The 21,485-nt window shown below is 35.0% G+C and overlaps 1 protein-coding gene and 1 pseudogene across 1 annotated transcript; one reads left to right on the forward strand and one right to left on the reverse strand.

Moving 5' to 3' along the window:
* Nucleotides 1–614: 614 nt before the first annotated feature.
* On the reverse strand, nucleotides 615–14,831 carry LOC123898581 (zinc finger CCCH domain-containing protein 19). The gene is made up of 10 exons (XM_045949571.1): nucleotides 13,651–14,831; nucleotides 13,467–13,546; nucleotides 7,675–7,859; nucleotides 5,822–6,746; nucleotides 5,603–5,730; nucleotides 4,308–4,367; nucleotides 4,170–4,220; nucleotides 3,509–3,579; nucleotides 2,904–3,055; nucleotides 615–2,816 (listed from the first exon to the last, which is right to left on the reverse strand). The coding sequence occupies exons 1-10, from the start codon at nucleotides 14,502–14,504 to the stop codon at nucleotides 919–921; spliced, it is 4,404 nt and encodes a 1,467-aa protein (XP_045805527.1). The 5' UTR covers nucleotides 14,505–14,831; the 3' UTR covers nucleotides 615–918.
* A 3,109-nt stretch (nucleotides 14,832–17,940) lies between these two features.
* LOC123899680 lies at nucleotides 17,941–21,228 on the forward strand (annotated as a pseudogene).
* The last annotated feature ends 257 nt before the right edge of the window (nucleotides 21,229–21,485 follow it).

Here is a 21,485-nt window from a genome sequence, read left to right on the forward strand (position 1 = left end):
AACTTATAGTAATTTCATAGACAGTAACACTTAGTTGCACCTAAAAGGAAGCAGAAGCCACCATAACCAAGAATCCCGAACTTGCCTCGCTTTGTTAGCTGTTACCCTAGAGAAAACTGCAACGTTCTTAGAAACAGTTGATAATGGAATTATTATGATGCTTGAACCTGGAAGAATGGGATTAACTAACACTACAAGTATGTTACAATCAGAAAGCATGTGAAATAGAAAGAGTAGTAGTGCTAATTACGTTATCAAAGTTTATATAGTAAAGGTGCCGCTCATTTGACAGTTTTCTGTTATGTACTGTATTCCACTAAACCACCAAAAATATAAATTTATAGAGAATAAACATATTTGTAAGCTTTGTCACATTCATAGACAAAGTTTTTTCAAATATTAAATTTGACCCAAGTTTTTTGAAAATCCACTTGGACCCGTATTTCTATTGTGTATTGTGAGATCGAACTTCAATAGTGAAAATTATGTTTCACTTCCATGTATCGAGTACATAATAAACTTTTTTTTTATATATAAAAAAAAAGAATATATTTCTTTATCAATAAAGGAAACTTAAATTCATTCTATCTCTGCATTGATTTAACGAACGGTGATCCTTGCACAGCATCAAAGATGAAACATTGAAAAATAAAAACCTATAACCTCGTCTCTTTTTCGTCATTATTATTTAATTTAAATAAACCTCAACTACTGTAGCTAGTCAATCATCCATGAGTCAACTCCAACTGAGAATGGACTCATGAATACAAGGCCAAAAAAAAACTAGAAAATAAATGAGATGCTACAATACACAAGTTCTACATACATGACGTATCCTTACACAATGTTAAGCCATGTAATGAGGAAAATACTGTACAGTAAGAGATGTTTCCCTGCAAATAATTAGCCCTACAACTCTTAATTGTGTTGATAATCACATGAAGCACCCTTCCTGCAATTTCCACTCTCATGATACCTGCAGATTCCTCTTCCCCCACCGGGAGGTCTAGAAGAACCCCCTCTGCCTCCGCTTCTAAATGATGACTGCCTGTTCCAAGATTTACCTCCACGACCAGAATCTCCACCGCGCATACCACGTTCACCTTGGTTGGGAAATCTGTCTCCGTTATGACTTTGCTCGTTTCTCCACATGCCTGGGTTTCCAGCTGATGCAGCCCAAGCAGGATTGGCACTTCCAGGTGCTGGCCCTTGACCAGGCACTACCCAACCTGCATTTGCATTTACCTGCTGATGACCTTGACCAGGTGCTCCCCAGCTACCTGCATTTGCATTTACTGGAGGTAGCCCCTGGGTAGGAGCTGCCCATCCTGGAGTTGTATTTCCCGGTGCTGGCACTTGTCCAGGCATCCAATTGACATTCATATTGGCAGGTATTGCCCCACTCCAGCTAATATTCTGATTTCCTGGCATGTTTCCGCCCCAGGGTATGTTGGGTGGTGGTGGGGCCATGGTGTTTGCTTGATTAAGTGAAACTTGTGGTCTCCAAGGCTCGGGTGCAGTCATGCCTGGAAAACCATGTGTGGGTAAACTCCCAGTTGGATTTCCATTGTTAAGTGACACAGAGTTCTGAACAGATGAAGCATCACCCCATATACCATGGGAAGCTTGCTGAGCAGGTATGGTAGTAGAATTAGTTGGTTCTACCCTTTGAGATGGAGTACCTCCCCAGGCCTGTGATTCTGGCTTTGGAACCACAGACTGCCCCCACCCTTGTATTTCAGCATGAGAATTATGGCTACTCCCAGCCTGGTTTTGCATAGTTGCAGCTGTTGTTTTAATGTCAACACCTGCAGCCAGAGCCTGTGCCATTTCTGTTGCATGAAGATGTACTTGAGTGGTATTTGTAGTCATACCAGGTTGTGAGTTTACTGCCACGGAGGTCTGCAAACTTCCAAGACCGTTTGTGAATGAATTTCCCATGACAGACCCAGCCATTTGGACAGGTGTTGGTGACCAATTTTCAAAGTCATGAACCTTAGACCCACCTGAAGAAGTTTGGGGAGTAGGCGAAGGAAGATTTGTCGATTCATTTCTGACACCAGCATCAGAACCCCAACCATTTCCAGGATTCTTAGGGACCTCAACTGCCAATGGAGGTGTTTTACTTGCTAAACCTTGAGCTGCCAAAGGAGACATCCTAGAGAATGAGGATGAATGATTTTGAGTCTTAGGAGGAGTTTTATCTACCATGGATGGTTCCTTTGAAAACTTTCCTGCTAAGACATCTGTTAAGAGTATAGATTCATCTTGTCTCTCGGTGGTTTTCCAAATCTTCAAATCAGCAGGGAAGTATCCGGTATTATTCCATTTGCGAAGTTGTGTTATGGAAAATGGTCCTTGAACTTTTCCAGATGGATCCTGATAATGCCACATCTTTTCAGTTTCATTAATTTTCACAGCTGGGGCAACTATTCCGGCAGAAGATGGTGCTGTGGCAGCTTCTGAGACAGTAGTAGAATAAGACTCAGATTTTACCAATGGCTTGATATTTTTAGCACCACCATCCAAGCTTGAAGACGGTAGCTTTTGCCTCTCCCAACTATTAGATAGTTGCGATTCCCTATCTCTTCCCTGGTGCAATTTAGCATCATTAAAAACCTCACTAGCATTAGAAACACCATCGCCTTTGACTGAAAATCCCTTATTAGATAAATTTCTGCTGAGTTCCTGATTCACATGAGAATAATTCCTTGTTCCACTCCAAGAATCACTTGATATGGAACCGCTTCTCGGCGAAGCAGTTTCTCTCCCCTTCCTTCCAAATGCAGTCGACCCTCTAGGTCTCATGAAGTTTTCTGCAGACATAAAAATGAAATTATTACCAATTACCAGAAAAAATGTCATATAGATAAGTTTAAAATTAAAATATGTATTAATATTACCTTGTCTTTTATCCTCCATTTCATCTCCTTCGTCAGACTCATAACTTGGATCCATCTTTGGATCCACATGTATTTCTGGAATTTCCGCCAATCTACGTTGCCGTTCTTCAGGAGTACTCAAAAGCTGCAATTTCTCTACACATTCTCTGAGCGTGAGAGGAAGTTAAGGATCGACATAAAACAATAATCAAGAGCTCTTGGTCAATTTTAATAATCACAAAACTCAGTAGGTTGAATTATGATACAACAACCAAAAGATTGGTATTCAAATATATTAAAGGCACAATGAAAAATCCTTCCTTTAACATGTACAGAAACCTTTAAATATCACAATGTAGGACTCAAATTTCTAGCTGCTGAAGAATGTTTCACAAGAGTTCGATAAAATATGATTCTATGATTCCAAAATATATTTCAGAGTGAATCAAATAACTTATTTAGAGCTTATTTAATAGTATAAACACTTCATAAATGTTTGGAATAGTATAAACACATGTATTGGAGGCAACCTAGTGTTGCCAAGCTTGTGTGGTTCAAGAAAAGGTTGGATCCATTATGGATCTAATGTATTTATTTAAATTTTTTAATGAAAAAAAAAAGGATATTCTTTTCTGCGTCCTTTCTCACTGGCTCTATCACGAAGGTGATTTAGCCGTACCATCTCTGCTTCTAGCCACTGTAATAGAACAATGAACATTTGAATTAGTTGAGCACCGACAAATACTGGAAAATATATTTTAAATTTCATGGATAAAAAGCAGTTTAAATTAAGACAACAAATTATTCGGAAATGAAATGAGGATCTAATGAAAACATACCAATAAATAAATTCAATTTACAATTTAAACTAATTGGAACTATCAATTAACTTCCAAGTTAAAGTAATCCTTCATTTTAATTGGCAGACAGAAATGTCAGTCTTATTTGAACAGTTTATATCATGAACTACTGTTTCATGCACACCATCACTAGTCTTCCACTGACTTAAACCAGGGGGAAGATCGCTGAAAAAATTTAACTACAGAAAGAATATTGTGTCCCCTCAACCACCAGTGATCCCAAAACTTGTTAAATAGTAAATATTGTGTCCCCTCACACTAACTAAATCAGACCACAAATAAAGATGATTCTCAAGACTTGTTAAATAGTAATTGAATTCGTCAATATATTTTCCTTTCACATTTCTACTGAAGCAATTAAATAAACAAAACTTCAATTGAAGGTAAGTTCCTCATGAATGTCCTATTATTTCCTTGAATTACTCACATCTTTTACTCTAACTGCCTGAAGTGTCAATGCTTTGTCCTGAATGTCACCCTGCAAGGAAAAAATATGGGTTCTTAATACAAACTATAAACAATAGCTGATACTAAACGTATTTTATAGAGCATATAAAATAATTACCACAGTCATTCGATTAATGAGGCCGCATTTTATGCTTTGGCGGAGGCGCTTGCATTCATCCTAACAGAAAAACAAATCAATATCTTAATAAAAAAAATTACATTAATTTAAGCATAAGTTTAAATGCATTATCTCTGGAGTCAAATATAAGCAATTCCTAACCAATTCTGACATACTAAACATTCATTTCCAAAATAACATTCATTTAATGTTCTCATAACACAAGTTACCATAGAAAATTAAATGAAGAGAAATGGTAGTTTAGGGAATGTAATTACTTATTAATATATCTAAAAAATTAAATGACGTTAATTAATATTCTTAGTTACTCCCTCCGTCTCATATTATTAGCAAAAAAAAATTATTTTTTCATGTCCCAATTTATAAGCAAAAAAAATCAACTTTTATCATTTTCAAGATTTACTTTTATTTATTCTCATAAAATTAAATGCAAATTGCATTTAGTTTACTCTCTCTCTTCTTTTCCTAATAATCAATAACCAATAAAAATTCTTTTTACATCTTCCCATCAAAATTATTTCAAAGAAAACACAAAAAATCATACTTCAAATTATCACATTTCACTTTTCTTAATAAGTGTGAAATATTTTTTTTGCTTATATTATGGGACGGAGGGAGTATTTAGTTTATTTTTGGTGATTGCTCTACTCTACCCTGTGTTGCTCACACAAGAAAAATACACTACCGGAAGATATCTTCCGGTAAGATTTTACACTACAGGAAAATGTCTTCCTGTGGATGGGGGGATTGTGAGCAAATTCAGGGGGGGGGGGGGGGGGGGGCGAGAAGAGAAATTACCTTTATTTTTTTAAGAAGCAAAATTGAATTAAAGTTGTCAACCACAAAGAACAAGAAGTACCATATGGGTGAGAGTAAACAACAAAATTAGTCATTCAAAGATTAGTCCACATCAGTCCTCAAGGATTTATTGTCGCTGAATTAGTCCCTCAAAAATCTAAAACACTGCCCTTTGTCCTTACAGATGACTGAAGTGACATAAAGGGGTGAATTAGGCACCTTTAAGGTACTATTATGATCATAAAGTTATTACAGGGTGACACGTGCTAATCTTTGGTGGACCAATTCAAGGGTTTACTTAAGGTTATATAAGTGATTGCATAGCTTCTTCAGATTCATATTTGAGCAACTGAAGCATGGCATGTGTATGGTGGGTTTTTGGCCTTCCACCATCTACCACCGACAACATTTACCATGGAAAGCTTTAAAGGGATTAAAATGAACTTTCACTAAATAACATGGCAAGCTTTAATCACCTCTGAGAACTCCTGATTTGAGATGATATCCATCGATACAATCTCTGTCTTGTTTAAATTTAAGATTTCTAACAAGATATCTGTCATCTTTTTACCAACTTTATATGGCTCTGCTGTTTTGCATGTACCTGACCCAAAAGATAAAAAATAAAAAGTATAAAGTTTATTGTATATTGCAAATGATGATAACATGAAAGTTAATGGTGTACAAATATTTACCTACAACCTGAACCAGCCTATATAAGTCTTGCTTCTGACCACTACCAGAAATTCTTATTCTCACAAAAGAACCAACAACATTATCATGAAACTTATCTGTATCTTCAAGTAGTTCTTCCACTAAATTGCGTCTTAGATAAATTAAATTAATATTATGATTATCAATGGCTGCATAATCATCAACATTAGATTGAAGTCCTCTCCCATCACCCTTTCTACGACTTTTACGTTTCTTATCTTTCCCAGCTTTAGTATATGTATCATCATTGCCATCACCCTCCAAATTACTAACTTCCGTATCAACAACACTCCCCTGGAGATCTTCAGCCTGTGAATCCTCTTTTATAAGGAAATGGGATTCAAGAAGTTTTAACATTTCGAAATGCCCAACTCTTGGCTTACCAAACAAATTTTGAAGCCTCGCATCACAAACAATTTGACTTTTTCGGCGAGGATCTCGAAGCTTATTTATTCTAATATATTCTAGCAGAAGAGCATGCACATCAAACTGTGGCAACATAGATTTATCTCCATTTCTCATATGCATAACAAACTCCAAAAGCTCCTTTGAAGCCCACTCAGAGCTTTCATCTGTAGATGGCCCATCAGCACCATGCGCTGTCGCTGCACTATGTGATTTCCTTTCTTTGGAACGAGACTTTGCCCGTTTCTTGGGCTTTCTTTTTTTAGATCGACTCAAATCTGCATTCTCATAAGAGCTATCTGAATCTGATCCTCTATCATTTGTGGCATCAAAAAGTTCATCCGGCGATTCCTCTTTGGAAGGAAGCTTACCAGATCCCTTCCAAGGGTTTTTAGCTTGAGCAAGTTCATCAGATGTTAGAGATAGCTTTCCTTTTAAATCTACATAGTAATCCTTGAAGAGATACTCCCAGCTATTTTTGTCATCAAAATCAACTTGTGCCTGCACCAATCATATAAAAACAAAAATATTAATATAGTCAAAAGTATGTGCCCCTGATTAATGGCATTTTATCATTAAAGTGGTAGGGTCTGTCGTTATTGTTGCGCTGGATAGTTTGTATAAAATTCTATATGCAGTTTATTGATGTTGAAACCAAAATCAAAGAGAAAACATTTGTAATAATCATTAACAAAACACATCACTTCATCAGGACTCTCTTAATTTTGCATGCTGAAAACTAATCTTGCTATGGGGTTAATTAAAAAGTATAAGATACAATTAGGTTAAGCTTCAAACAATGTTCTTCCAAATTCATTTTGCTACATAAACAACATTTTTAAAGAGTGTCCCAGGGGAGCATTTCCCAAATTATTTATTCACGAAGTTAAACATCTTAATTTCCAATGCATCGACTCCACACATTTTTCATTAAAAATTTATTATTTGAGATCCTTAAAGAGTGCCCTGGGGGCACTCATTAGTATTTCCCTATAAATATACATTCATACATTGTTTAGCATGACACCTAGTGTTGGCAATTAAGATTGGCATTTCATAATATTAATTCCTGTCCACTTCTGTGATAAAACAGATCAAAGCCTATTGATTCATCTTTGGAAATTATTGATTCTCTTGAATAAAAATCTGATACTTCTAGATCTCTATCATTATATGAGAGAACAGATTCACTTGTCCATGTATGCAAACCCAGGTATGCTTAATAATTAAAGATGTACCCCGAGAAAAAACAAAAAGAAGTTAGCAACAGGTTATATATAAAAAACCAATGATCGCTGCAGCCTCAACTAACTGAAGCAGTGTAGAAGGGTCAACACTTCATCAGCTCAAAACACACATATTGCATCATTTTAGAATAACAAAAGCCTTTGACAAGAAAAGGGGTAGAAAGTAGGAACAGAAGATATACCATGTTGTTTCCCTCCTCATTCTGTTCAATCAACATTACAGTTCTCATGCATGTCTCGCAAAAGCCTTTGTTTCCCCTAACACATAGCATAACGGCATCTTTGATACAACTCTTGCACAAAGAGAATGTACATGTATAGCACAAGTAGTATGCATTCTTCTCACAGTTGCTGCAAAGATGCCAACCTAAGATCATTAAGATTTAGAAAGTCAGACATGGTAAAGAAATGGGAATATTATGTTTTTGCAGACTGAATACCTGGGCATTCAGTACAAATTTAATACCAACAACTGTTTCTCTAAACAATACTATGCAAACAATGTACAATAAAAATGAGAACAAAAATTGAAAAAACTAAAATTTGTATGCACTTAAATCAAAGAGCACCTTGGTTCGATGCAGTTATTACACTTAATAAAAGTCCATTAACCTGATTAGTGAAATTTATCATACATTTCATACCAGATATTTAGAATCGTTCTTACTTAATCTTATAAAACATACAAGAGCATAGCATGACTCCCTCCTTAAAATATTTAGCAATGATAATAGTAATCTTGCATTAAGATGTCAATCACGTATCCAACAATATTCCAACTAAGATACGTGGGAAAATCCCTAGGTAATACAATCATATAACCAGTTAAAATATTCAGACCAAGGTAGTTTAGGTAATTCTGACTCTACTAGAAACAAAAGTTTAAGCATCTAAGGCTTAAAATAACTAAGCAATAAAATTCAAATTAAAAAATGGCTAATAAAACAAGGTTTTTCTGAATCAATTAACGGTCATGAACAGCTGCGATCTTAGCCACTATAATAGTAGGCACTACAGCAAACCGCTCCACAATAGACTTGATCTTAGCAACTACTCTGCTATAGTTACTTGATCAGATTTGAGATACAAAATATACAGAGAGCAATAGAAGTGGGCAACAGGATTTTTATTCTAATATTAGATACAAAGCAAAGTACTTTCAATTAATAGTATACCCTTAATCAAATCACAAATTACCAAGATGAACATAAAGATATACAGAATACAGAATAGACAATATAAGTGAAGAATCTGAACCATTGTAGTCAATATCACGATCTGGAACGTAGGATCGCACGCTTCTACAATCTTGCTACCCCTTCCCGTGTTCGTGTATAGCCAGAAACGTAAATTGGTGGGAGCAGCTGAGATGGTTGTGCGCAAAGACGTAGGAAAGGGGGAATTGTGCGATCCTCCAGATCCCGTTCGTCTTCCTCGCAAATATGGGATCGCGGGTCGGGTTCGTGACAGTTACCTAAAACTACAATTAACCTTCAAAACCCCTAAGAAAACACGTTTTTGTTTAGCCGTCACATGCGACAGTTAGTATCTCACCCATTATACCTATTAATTTGTGGAAATCTTCCCAATATACCCTCTAAGCAGTAATTTATGGAAACTTTCCCAATACACCCAGATTAATTGCACTCCCTCTCTCATGTAGTTTAAATACTTTGTTTTTTATTGTTGTTGAGTTTTTGGCATTTATGTTTTATGTTATGAATCTTATAATCCTACATATGAGTATATTTAAGTATTTTGGGTGTGATTTGAAGTTTTCGTTTACTAAATCACACGTCAATGCACAACTTTGACCACTAATATCTTTACTTATCTGTTATAAAAAGTTATATTTTGAAAGTATTCATTAGACAAATTGAACATTTTATATGTTAACATCTGTATTTATATAATAATAAAAAAATTGTGGTCAAAGTAGACTATGTGAATAGTGCACATGTCAAACTACGACACTTTAAAAAGGAATGGAGGGAGTATCTGAGTTTGTGAAATTGGTATGATCTTACGACCCGTGCTACATTCCCCCGATTCAAAATTGTGACCCCTCCCCGATCTTGCGTAGGATCTCAACTCTGACTACATTGATCCGAACAGTGATGCTGTTGGTAAAACAATTTTCAATTATGTTAATCCAAAAATAATTATAGAAAATAATTTGGGAAGTGAAGTGCCAACAAAAATAAAAATTAAGAGTAGCAAATTTGAGAATGCTAAAGAGTAGGTATGAACAAACAAGATAATTTTTTACCAAATGAATGCAACCAAATATTTGAAGGATAAATATTGACCAAGAGAGAACATAAACTGATCTAATGTGATTTGGCCATGTCAAAACTAATGGATATTCCAATGACAAAAGTGGAAATGAATAAAGGAAGATATGTTGTTAAATCATAATTCAAATCATGAATCGCTGAGTTAATTATTGAATTGTGAGTCTATTGAATTGTAAGATAAGAAACAAAATTGAAATGTTGAAATATACCATATAAAGGATAAAGGATGGAAGGTGCCTGTATAATAATTCTAAATTAGAAATTCACAATAGAAAAAATAACCATATGCCAAAATTAAAATAGTGCAAAGGTCAAGCTAAATACGGTGTGCATAAGTAAAACAATAATTGTGAAAGAAAAGTGAGAAAGAAAAATAACAAATTGGCATCCATATGTAAGACATGATTAAAATTTTGTGATTCTTCATTCAATACAAACCATTTGATTCGAATGGTCCGATTCAAATTGTGAATCGTGCGACTCTGATAACAAAACAAGAAACTGCTGACATTTTTGACCTTAATTCTTTTACTAATTATTTAGTTTTTGACAGAGCTCAATGGAAGCAACCGATCAGTATAGCCAACTGCATCTAGTGAGATAAGCCTTGTTTGTTGTTGTAACTCAACAAAATTCAGTACCAGTATTAGATCATGCTCGCACTCCAAAAGCACACTGTCACTATGGTGTTTTCCCTTCAATTCATTTATCCATTAGTGAAGGCAACATATTTAGCTTCCAAATAACAACTTCTTCACCTTACCCACCCCATTCTCACCACACCATAACCATCCATCCAACCAGTCTCTAACTGCTTTGCAATTACTGTAAAACAGAAAGATTATACAATGCAAGGGCCACAGAAGCAATGTTTTAAGAACAGGACCGGACCGGCCGGTTCGACCGGAAACCGAACACTCCAGCGGTCCGGATGAGTGCTAAGAACCGGTAGTCTGTAGAACCGGAAAAAAACCGTTTGGAACCGTTCGGAACCGTCCTGAACCGTCCAAACCGTCGAACCGGGGGCGGTTTTAAAAAACCGGCCGGTTCGGAATCTACTTTAAAAAATAAATAAAAAATCATTTTTTCCCCTATTTATCGTTTCTTTTCGGCATAATAGATTCCTAAGAGAAAAAGATAAAAAAAATGATGATAGAAAAATATATCAGATCTGGAAAGAAAAACATATTACATACTTTCATCCACAAATAACACAAGCTGACATTGTTTTTGTTCTTGAAAAAGATGATTATGTTTTGATTCATATTTCATGAGAGGATAACTCAACAATGAAACTAGAGGAAATAGAAGAAGGATTGGGAGAAGAAGAAAAGATAGAAAAAAAAAGAAAGAAAACAAGGACAAAAAAAAGAAAAAAGAAAGAAAACAAGGAATGGAAGATGGAAAAGGTGGGTGGCGGCTGTGCTATGCTGCTACTTGCTTTTTCATTTTATTAATTCTAGGGTTTGTTAGTACTTAGTAGTAGTTTGTCTAGTTACATAAGTGGGCTTGGGCTTAAAAGTATTGATGTTTGATAAAAATAAAAGTTTAGAATATATCACACTAATAAGCCCAAATAATAACATTACTAATTTAGTAAAAAAAAACAAAAACATTACTAATTAGTTCATTTCCATATTATTATAGAATAATCATATGAACGGTTCAATGGAAACGGTCCAATAACGATTGAACCGGTTAGACCGGTTGACCCTTGAACCGGAGGTTACAACGGTTCGATCTCCGGTTCGGTTCTTAAAACATTGCACAGAAGTCACAATTAATAGGAACCCACACAAATGAAATAGAGCTACTTAAGATAGTATTAGACTTTTTATGCAAGGGCCACAGTAGTCACAATTATGTATTCTAATAGTTAAGGATAACTTGCTCTCATGATCTAGAACAGAAAGATGCCGATTTCCTTCTCCAGCCTTAAAAAAAAACTGATTGCAAGTTTGTTATATGTCTAATAACCCCTTATCATGTAAAAATCTTCCTAGTATATTTACTATATATCCGAAGAAAACTTCGGAGGAGCTTTTGATGTTCATTATGGTGGGCTACGGATCAAGTTGGTCAATGAAGTGTAGAGCTAAACTGTTGACAAACTAGATAAGTAATCTCACAAGAGGTGAGTCAACACAATATGACAATACCAAAAGCTTCCTCCAATGATCTGGCGATGTAAGATCATCGTCAATTTCTTATCTATAAGCATATCCTTGACTTCAGGTACTACAACGTTTCAAATCATCCATCTTCAAACTTCCCAGATAGGGACGAACAGATGATTCCCCTGACTTTTTTAATTCACCATACAAATGCAATAGATTGTCAAGGAATGATTCAGATACCAACAAGAATTGTTGGCAGTAATTTTAAGAAGCCGAACAACTCTTAATTAACAGGTGTTATACTTTATTGGCCCAAAGGAACATCTTGATTCTTGATCAACGCCTGGAAGTACAAACTTCCATATTATCATGCAGAAGCAGATGCAAACACTTTCAAATCAACAAAAGGCTTATCATATCTCCATTCACGACTCATGCTTATCCTCTCATTAGCAAGAAAGTCATCTCGCTCTACATGTCTACTGATCATAGCTCTAAAGCTTCTAATAAGACAATTTATATACTTGGAGCCCTGGCACAGCAGTAAGGTTGCAGCCTCATAAACAGGAGGTTCTGGTTCAAAATCAAATCCTAAGAAAAGCCTCTCTGCTTGCATACAACTACCCTCCACAGACTCAGCCTGGTAAGAGTCTCGTCCACTGGACTGCCCTTTAATATTATAAATATGATAACTAATCATTTTGAAAGATGTATTGCTTTAATAAAATCTAGTATTAGCCGTGAGTGTTACCGTACAAAACTATAGATCAAGATTGATCAATGCTTATCTAAAAGCTGGTTTGTTGCATGCTTACTTTTTTACCTTTTAGATTGATTGACATAAATCAATTTAAACCTAAAGTTGCTTCACTATTTATTTGAGTTTAGAAACTTTGTAAAAAAACTCATATTTGCCAATGCACTTTTTATTTAATCAGGTTATTCTAAAAGATAATTTCATCAAGCTTCATCAAGGAACCTTACAGTGTATTATTGACTGTTTAAGATAAGTCAAACATTTTAGAGCATGTTTAGTAACAGTTTCTATAGTGTCTATAACAAATTCTAGTAGGAAGTTAAAAATAAAATAAACTCAGAATAATCTAATGACTAATACATTCAGGTGCTAAATAGCTTCTCATTCCTGGCAGTTCAAAATGCATAATTCATTATGAAGAAGATGAAGCTGTTGTTTTTTTATTAAAGTCACACAACCACATTCGAGCATCATGCATGTAGTTTTCTTATAGTTGGCCCCCCTAACATTCAAGTCTAGCTACCGACTCAGAAAAATAAGGGGAATACATGCAGAAGCAGAGAAAACTCGCAACTTTCGAAATCATAAGTAATTACCTACACTGCATGTCATTGTTATTAAATATTTCAAATTCAAAATGCAAACTTTATCACAACACTTTAAGAGTCAATAGATTCAAAAGACAGAATAGATACTAAAAAGTAAAACCGAACACTGAAACTGAAATAAACCCTGAAATAAAAAAGCAACGAATCCATGATGAAAACAGTAACAAATAACAGACTCAGAAGAAGGAAACTTACCACAATTCCACTTTCCTTTGGATTGGAAGAAGGCCTCGTCACGATTAATGCAGGAAGGGTGGTAAGCCTTGGGGCAACCCCTAATGATGAGCAAAGAAAAGACAATGAAATTTCCAAATAAACAAACAAAAACATAATGAATGCTATCAAAAAGCCAATAATGTGAGTGAGTATCAAGTATCACCTGCGGTCACAGAGCACAAGGTCACCACCATCAAAGCAAATGAAACATACGTCCTCTTCCGTCTTTTTCTTCGAAGGAACTCTTCCAGTAGACTTCGAATTCTTCCCATTCCCACGCTTCCTTTTCCCACCACTCACACTCTGCTCCTCCTCCGTCACCTCCATCTCCTCAGCAGCCTCTTTATCTTCTGTTAAACCACCATCACCATCCACTTCAGCTTCTTCTTCTTCCTCTTCTTCTTCTTCTTCCTGCTCTTGCTCTTGTTCTCCATCTTCTTCTATTTCTTCTCCTTCTTCTTCTTCTTCCTTCCCGTCTTCTTCTATTTCATCTACTTCTTCCTTTTGGCCTTCTTCGTTTTCTTCTCCTTCTTCTACCTTCTCGTCTTCTTCTATTTCATCTCCTTCTTCCTTCTCATCTTCTTCCTTTTCATCGTTGTTTTCGTCTTCGTCATCTCCCACCAGAGGAGCTTCATCTGTGTTTTCATCATCCCTAATTTGAACCTCCTCTTCTTCGATTATCAAATTGGCTTCTGCCTCTTCCACATTCTCAGGTTCCAAATCAACGTTGTCAGTTCCTTCATCCTCCTCCTCCTTCTTCTCCTCCTCCACAACAATTTCATCTTCAATACCATCCATCGCCTGCATTTCACCGCCCTCAGCCGGTGCCACGTCATCAACAACAACCTCCGTGTTTACTGTGGCATCACTCGTCTCACCTGTAATCACGGCCTCAAACTCTCCGGCGGTGTGGATGTCGGCATTGATTGGGAGGTCCGGCGGCGGAGGAGAATCGGCGGATTGTTGGAGAGTTGGTGGAAATTGGTTACGTGAAGCTTCGTCTTCTTCGGCATCCATAGGGAAATTGAAATCCCTAACGAGATAAGGGAAATTAAATGCGACAAAGCAAAGTACAGTTAATTGAAATGAAAGAGGATTATTGATTAATCGATTATTCCTTCGTTGGTGACTTTTATATATTGATTGAATGATTGATTCTGTTGTTGTTTGAAATTGTAATTGGGTTGCGTTGTGTGTCTCTTCTCTACAAACCAAACTACCACCGTTTCGTTGCTTACAACTTGTTACTGCTTTGCTTCCTTCGAATTGGAATCGAATGAATGAAACCAAAGCTTGTTTACGCTGTGCCCTAGTCACTCACACTACTTTATGGGCCAATACCATTTTTCAGCCCATTAACAAACCACGTCCTATTTTTTATTTTTGAAGCCAATACCATTTTTATTTCTATTTTTTTTTTACAAAAATTTTATTTCTTCTTAGAAAAAGATAAGTCTATTATTTAAAGATTCTCCCACTTTATTTGTAAAAAAAATATATATATTTTCCATTTTTAGCCCTTTGTTGAGTGAGTTTGTGATTAAAAAAATTGAATGAGTTTGCAAAAATGATTACGTGTTGTTTTTTTATATCAGTGACAAATATTTCTTCCGCCCCATATGTTCTTCTCTGACTATCGTTGTAATCTTTTAATAAAAAAGATGGAGTAATGTTGTTGTCGTCTATGAAATCCTGATACGTGACATGATACCGATACGATACGGTCGGGATACATTATTTAAAAATTAAATTTAAAATTAAATATATATAAATGCACAATATATAAACATAACTAAAATCGATAATGATAAAAAACTAACATTCAAATTATTCAAATTGAGCAGACAAGTGACAATTACATATTTAAGTTAAGTATTACCCAAAAAAGAGGTGGGATGGGTAGCCTCAACTGGTTAAGCTAGTTGAGCTACGGGCTAAGGAGTTGAAGATCCAGAGTTCAAGTCTTGGCAAAAAGAAAAACTAACATAACAATATAATATACTAATAATTTGCGCTTATATAAAAAAAAAAGTACTACCCAAATAGCTGGTAACATCATATTCTAACATTCAATACTTAAGAAAAAACACAAATTGTATCAGTCTATTTTCCTATGTTTCCATCATCAAATAACATTAATTGTCCAATACTTTTCGATACAAAAATTAATCAACCTCCTCTCTAAGAAGATCTCATCGTCCTTAGACTTCGATTGAAAAACATGAAACCACCTTATCCGTGCAATTTTGCTAACCTTCCTGGATCCTCCTCAAAGAAACACGTGTGTTTTGCAGCTGAGCAACAATTTGTTCACACATTTTTTTTTCGCACTTTTAGTGACTTAAAAATTTGTTAAGAAAAAACACTTAAAAATAAATTAATTTATATTTGAATACATTAAATTGGCCACCATCTCGTTTTTGTCTTTTGAAGCAATATATTTGTTGGTATTTAATATTTTTTATACTACTCTTGAATTCAGTTTATTCTATTTGTTTTACTTTTTCATATGTTTTAAATATAATTCATTCCGTAATATAAATTATTAATATATATATATATATATATATATATTACATCAAATTTATTATTTTACGGTGTATTTTTTTTAATCTAACTAAACTTAATTCATTTCATCGGCTAATAAATGTTAAAAACAGACCCCCGACAAAGTAACTCCCGAACAGCCCATTGTTGTCACGAAAACAAACCCCTGACAAAGTAACTTAAGCATAGACCGCAGCGTCAACATTGCACTTCAACCAACCGAACCAGGACTTTTCCCATTGAGCCGACCGCTGATCTTCATACGAAGATGTCTCACACTGTTGCCTTTTTTGAACAACAACCTAAGCATTCCAATTATCGAATGCCATACAACCAATTTGGCTTGGCGGTTGGATACTGCCGTTCCAAACTTAATCATTACGTTTATGCCATATTCACCACAACAACGTTGCTATCCTACCCAGAGTCGCACTCTCCTCCTCTCATCTCTACACATAGCAAATTAAATACACAATTGGAACATATTAAATCGGATTTTTACCCAAACCGAACTGCGAAGCGAACACACATACGAGGGGTAAAGCTGGAAACACATCCACAAAATTAATTGATTTCAACTAGAATCGATTTTAGCACAAAATTGATTATTGTTCTTAACTGAATACCAAACATTAGCGAAACACTCTTTAACACACTCTTTTACTACAATAAAGTGAAACTGTATAAACTGTTCTAATTCATATGGATTCCACTAAATCATGTAGTCCCTACATAAATGAGTGTGTAGGTAGCATAATTCATCTTGAAGAACTTATACAAATAAGCTAAGAGCTATAGGACACGTCATAAGTTGTTTCGATATGCTCTACCAAACAGTCACACAAGTCACAAGTGCTTGTGCCAATACATCAGCTCAAATAAGCTAATTCAAACTAGCCTTAACTAGTAAAGAGCCATTGGAAAAATACACTGATATGGTTTAGAGCTTTCGGTTTGTGGATGTGTAGTGTTCTGCCACATATCATTAAGGGATTTTTATAGAATAGGAAAAGTATGATGGGAAATTCTAGGTTGTGTTATTTGGAGAAAGACTTTTCTTAGAATAGATAGATAGATAGATTTAATAATTGAATAAAAGTGAGTGTATGTGTCTAATGGTTATATTATCCGTTGTTGAAATTCGGGGAATTTAGGTGAAAGAATATGAGAAAATAATAAGGAATAATAAAATATTATTGATAATAATGTCAATAACCCTAATTACAATATTTACATTATTTACATTAATCAAATAGTATGATACTACCTTGGTATTTATAACCAAGTGAATAAATTTAAATCTAAACTAAATCCCTTTATTATAGGGCTAAGAATAAACAAACTAAATCGAGATATTTTCACAACAAATAATATTATAATATTTTTTATTCTAACACTCCCCCTCAAGCTAAAACTTACTAAGCTTTAAGCTTGTTACAAAATTAACCCTGAAAATAAATTAAATCCATTGATAGCAAGCCAACCAAGAGCAGCAACCAAAGAAGCAGTAGAGGAGTGACTGAAGAGATGAATCCATATCAAATTAAGTAAAAATACCCGCGGATTGAAATATCACAAACGGGGGCCCGCGGATTAAAGAATCACAAACGGGTAACTGTGGTTAAAGGTAACGGGACCCGCGGATTAAAGAATCACAAACGGGTAACGGGATTAAAGGTAACGAAAAGAATCACAAACGGGTAACGGGACCCGCGGATTAAAGAATCACAAACGGGTAATGGGATTAAAGGTAACGGGGACCCGCGGATTAAAGAATCACAAATGGGTAACAAGATTAAAGATAACTGGGACCCGCGGATTAAAGAATCACAAACGAGTAACAAAATAAAAAGAAATTTCAATGACGGCTAGGGTTTATATGAAAAAAAGGTTAAGTAAAGCATATATGAACAAAAAGGTAAGTAAAACGAAGAATAATCGAGAGTTAAATTTCGGGGAAAATTGCAGCGGAATTATGTTTCAAGGTGGATACCATGGCTCTGATACCATGTTGTAATTTGGGGAATTTAGGTGAAAGAATATGAGAAAATAATAAGGAACAATAAAATATTATTGATAATAATGTCAATAACCCTAATTACAATATTTACATTAATCAAATAGTATGATACTACCTTGGTATTTATAACCAAGTGAATAAATTTAAATCTAAACTAAATCCCTTTATTATAGGGCTAAGAATAAACAAACTAAATCCGAGATATTTTCTCAACAAATAATATTATAATATTTTTTATTCTAAGAGATGGGAAATTCTAGGTTGTGTTATTTGGAGAAGAGTTGTGTTATTTGTACAACAATTTTGCTACAAATTGTTTGGACAACTTTTTGTTCCTTCTTCATCTAGCACAAAAAACAATAAAGTGAGAGAGAATGAGAGAGAGTAAAAATATAATGTGAGTATGAGAGAGAGTTGTCCAAAATGTTGTACAAAATTAGTTGTACAAATAACATTTCTCTTTGGAGAAAGACTTTTCTTAGAATAGATAGATAGATAGATTTAATAATTGAATAAAAGTGAGTGTATGTGTCTAATGGTTATATTATCCGTTGTATGAAAAATAGGCTTGGCTTGAACCACTGAATATTCCATCTGGGAAGTCTTCTGTATGTGACTTTTGTGGAGAGCCTTTACAATTTCTGCTTCAGGTATGCATCTAACAGTAACACTTGAAACTATTATTTGATGTGGTTATTGTTTGTTTCCTACCTTGCATCATCACAAACCGTATGAAAAAACCTTTGAACTGATAGGTTTATGCACCAGTTGTTGAGAAGGAAACTACATTTCACCGGATGCTATTTGTTTTCATGTGTCCTTCCATGACATGTCTTCTCAGAGATCAGCATGAGCAATGGAAACGCGATCCAGAGAAATTATGCAGAAGGTATTTGCTCATCCTCTCTGAATTTAGCTCCTTTGACTGCTGATCTCTGATAATACAGTGATTTGTTGAAGCATGAAGGTTTTCCGTTGTCAGTTACCTCGCAACAATCCTTTTTACTCGAGTGAATGCCCCAAATACGATGGAAGCGACAAACCTACTGGCAGTGGAGGTTGGTTTACTCATCATCGTATTATATTTGTCTCATTTTGCTGAAAATAATCTCATCTTACAATTATTTGTTAGGACCATTTATATTATCTCCGTGTCCCACTTTGATGAATGTTCTAGATCTACCTCTATTCTGATGGAATATTTTCTCACTTTCAGCTGCTCTATGTGATTGGTGTGGTACCTGGAAAGGAGACAAGCTCTGCAGTAGTTGCAAACAAGTGCGGTATTGCTCCGAGAAACACCAGGTATCTGATTTGCTCGTGTCTACTAGTAATAGTTTTCTCTCCATAGATTTGATTCCTATAACATTCTTTCTCTTTCAACGTACAGGCCATGAGTTGGCATGCAGGGCATTAAATTGCTTGCCAGCAAATAAAAGTTTCTTCACCTGTTTGTGGACCCGACAAAAATGGAACCACCTCGTTGGAATCTCGTAAAGGTCACGGTGGTTTAAAACTTCTATGTTTTGCAGGGATTGTTTGCTTCTTGTTGATAACAAAAACGTTTCTCATTTTTCTAGACAAAGTCAATAAACTAAAAATCTAAATTATAACAGTACTCGGACATAATGATCTATTCCTGAAAAGAAAGTGAAAAGTGTATCTGACTAACAAAGTTCAAACATGCTTGATGCCATTCCAGATAAAATATATGACTATAATTTATATTAGAGGCTTAGTATATAAAATTTTATGATATCTACTATTTAGCTTCCTGTTAATTCACATCTTGGAGCATTTACTGTACAGTTGGAAACAAAAGCACGTGGCCTGAATTTGAGATCATTGAAGATCAAAGTGAATGTAACGGAGACAAATATGAGGACAATACCTTAGCTAATTCCTTGATTTTGAGGAATAGGAGTGATGACACTGAATTCACTCATGGATAGTTTTCAGGTATTAACTTGTTTTCATTAAGATTTACTTTTTTGTAGTATGTTATTTGCTAATTATATTGTGTGCGAATAGGGTGATGATGACAAAAAGAGTTGGGCCCATTTCCAGGAACGCATTGCCAAAGCCCCTGAACAAGTGTTAAGGTGATTAATGTTTTGTAATTTTGGATTGTTTAACTGATTTATAAATCTGTCTATGTGACAGATTATTTTCTGAACTGAATGGGAGAAAATGTTGCCAAAGGATTTATCTTGCTATAGAAGATAGATAAACAGGAAACCAGGAAAACTATTCTTTGCTATGTATATCTAACCTATCATTTGTGGCTATAAACTTTTTTATCATTCTATATTTGCATAATCTGATAATCATTAATATTGAAGTAGGGAGCCAACAGTTGGAAAATAGATTATAGAAGGTGTCTTGTTTTGATAATCATGTATCGAGATATGTGTACAAAATTCATCAATATATAACCTGGATGATGCTACTGTTTTTATCAATATATATTTATGTATTTATTTGTGCAACTTGTGGTATAAAAACAGGTATTATAGGAATTCTAATTCTAAGCCAACATGGCCCGTTTTAAGTGGTCGGCCATCCAAAGATGATATCCCTAAATGCATCTATTGCGGTGGATCCATGTGTTGTGAATTTCAGGTATTTATTATTGTTGTGATTCTGCATGTACTGCCATTTCTCTTGTTTGGTCAACCAAATATTTTCTGTTTCCTTCTGATAATACTGAGTTGTTAATATTGGGTTTTCCAGATTTTGCCACAGCTGTTGTATTATTTTGGGGTGGAGAATGAAGTGAACTCTTTGGATTGGGCTTCTATTGTCGTGTATGCATGTGAAGCTTCTTGTGAAGCAAGTTTGCCTTACAAGCACGAATATGCTCGGGTTCAACTTTATTCACCTTCTGCCTGCCCAATAGTGTAATGTTTGAGCTCTAAGCAAAGATGTTTTTTCCAGCTTAGGTAGGAAGTATGAGATAGGAGGATTTTCTACATTTACTTCACCCAACAATTTTGGATTATGACAGGTGCTTGTGTAATTTATATGCTTTATTTTTGCCTCTGTTGGAAGAAATTTCCCCCCCTTAGCAGATAGATATAGGTAATCGTTTGGTTGTTTTTACATAGAGAATAAATCTCATGTTATTTTTGTAAGAGATTCTTACATCAATTTCACACTTTTTCATTCCCTAAACTCATTATATTATTCCCTATGTCTTGCTCCATTTTCATATCCTTATGTTTGAGAAACTGTTAATTTTTATTTTGAAACTTATTTGTTTGGTTGTGTGGAAATCATAATGCTTGATAGTTGGAAAATTTTGCAATGGATGAAAATCGCAAGTGGTAAGTAATTAAATACATGAATTGATGACTATTATTAGATGGCGTGTTGATAATGATATACACCTACCGAACACTAAGCAAAAATTCCTTTTTAGATTCATTAGG

Source organism: Trifolium pratense, linkage group LG7 (genome assembly GCF_020283565.1).
Source record: "Trifolium pratense cultivar HEN17-A07 linkage group LG7, ARS_RC_1.1, whole genome shotgun sequence".
Lineage (NCBI taxonomy): Eukaryota > Viridiplantae > Streptophyta > Magnoliopsida > Fabales > Fabaceae > Trifolium > Trifolium pratense.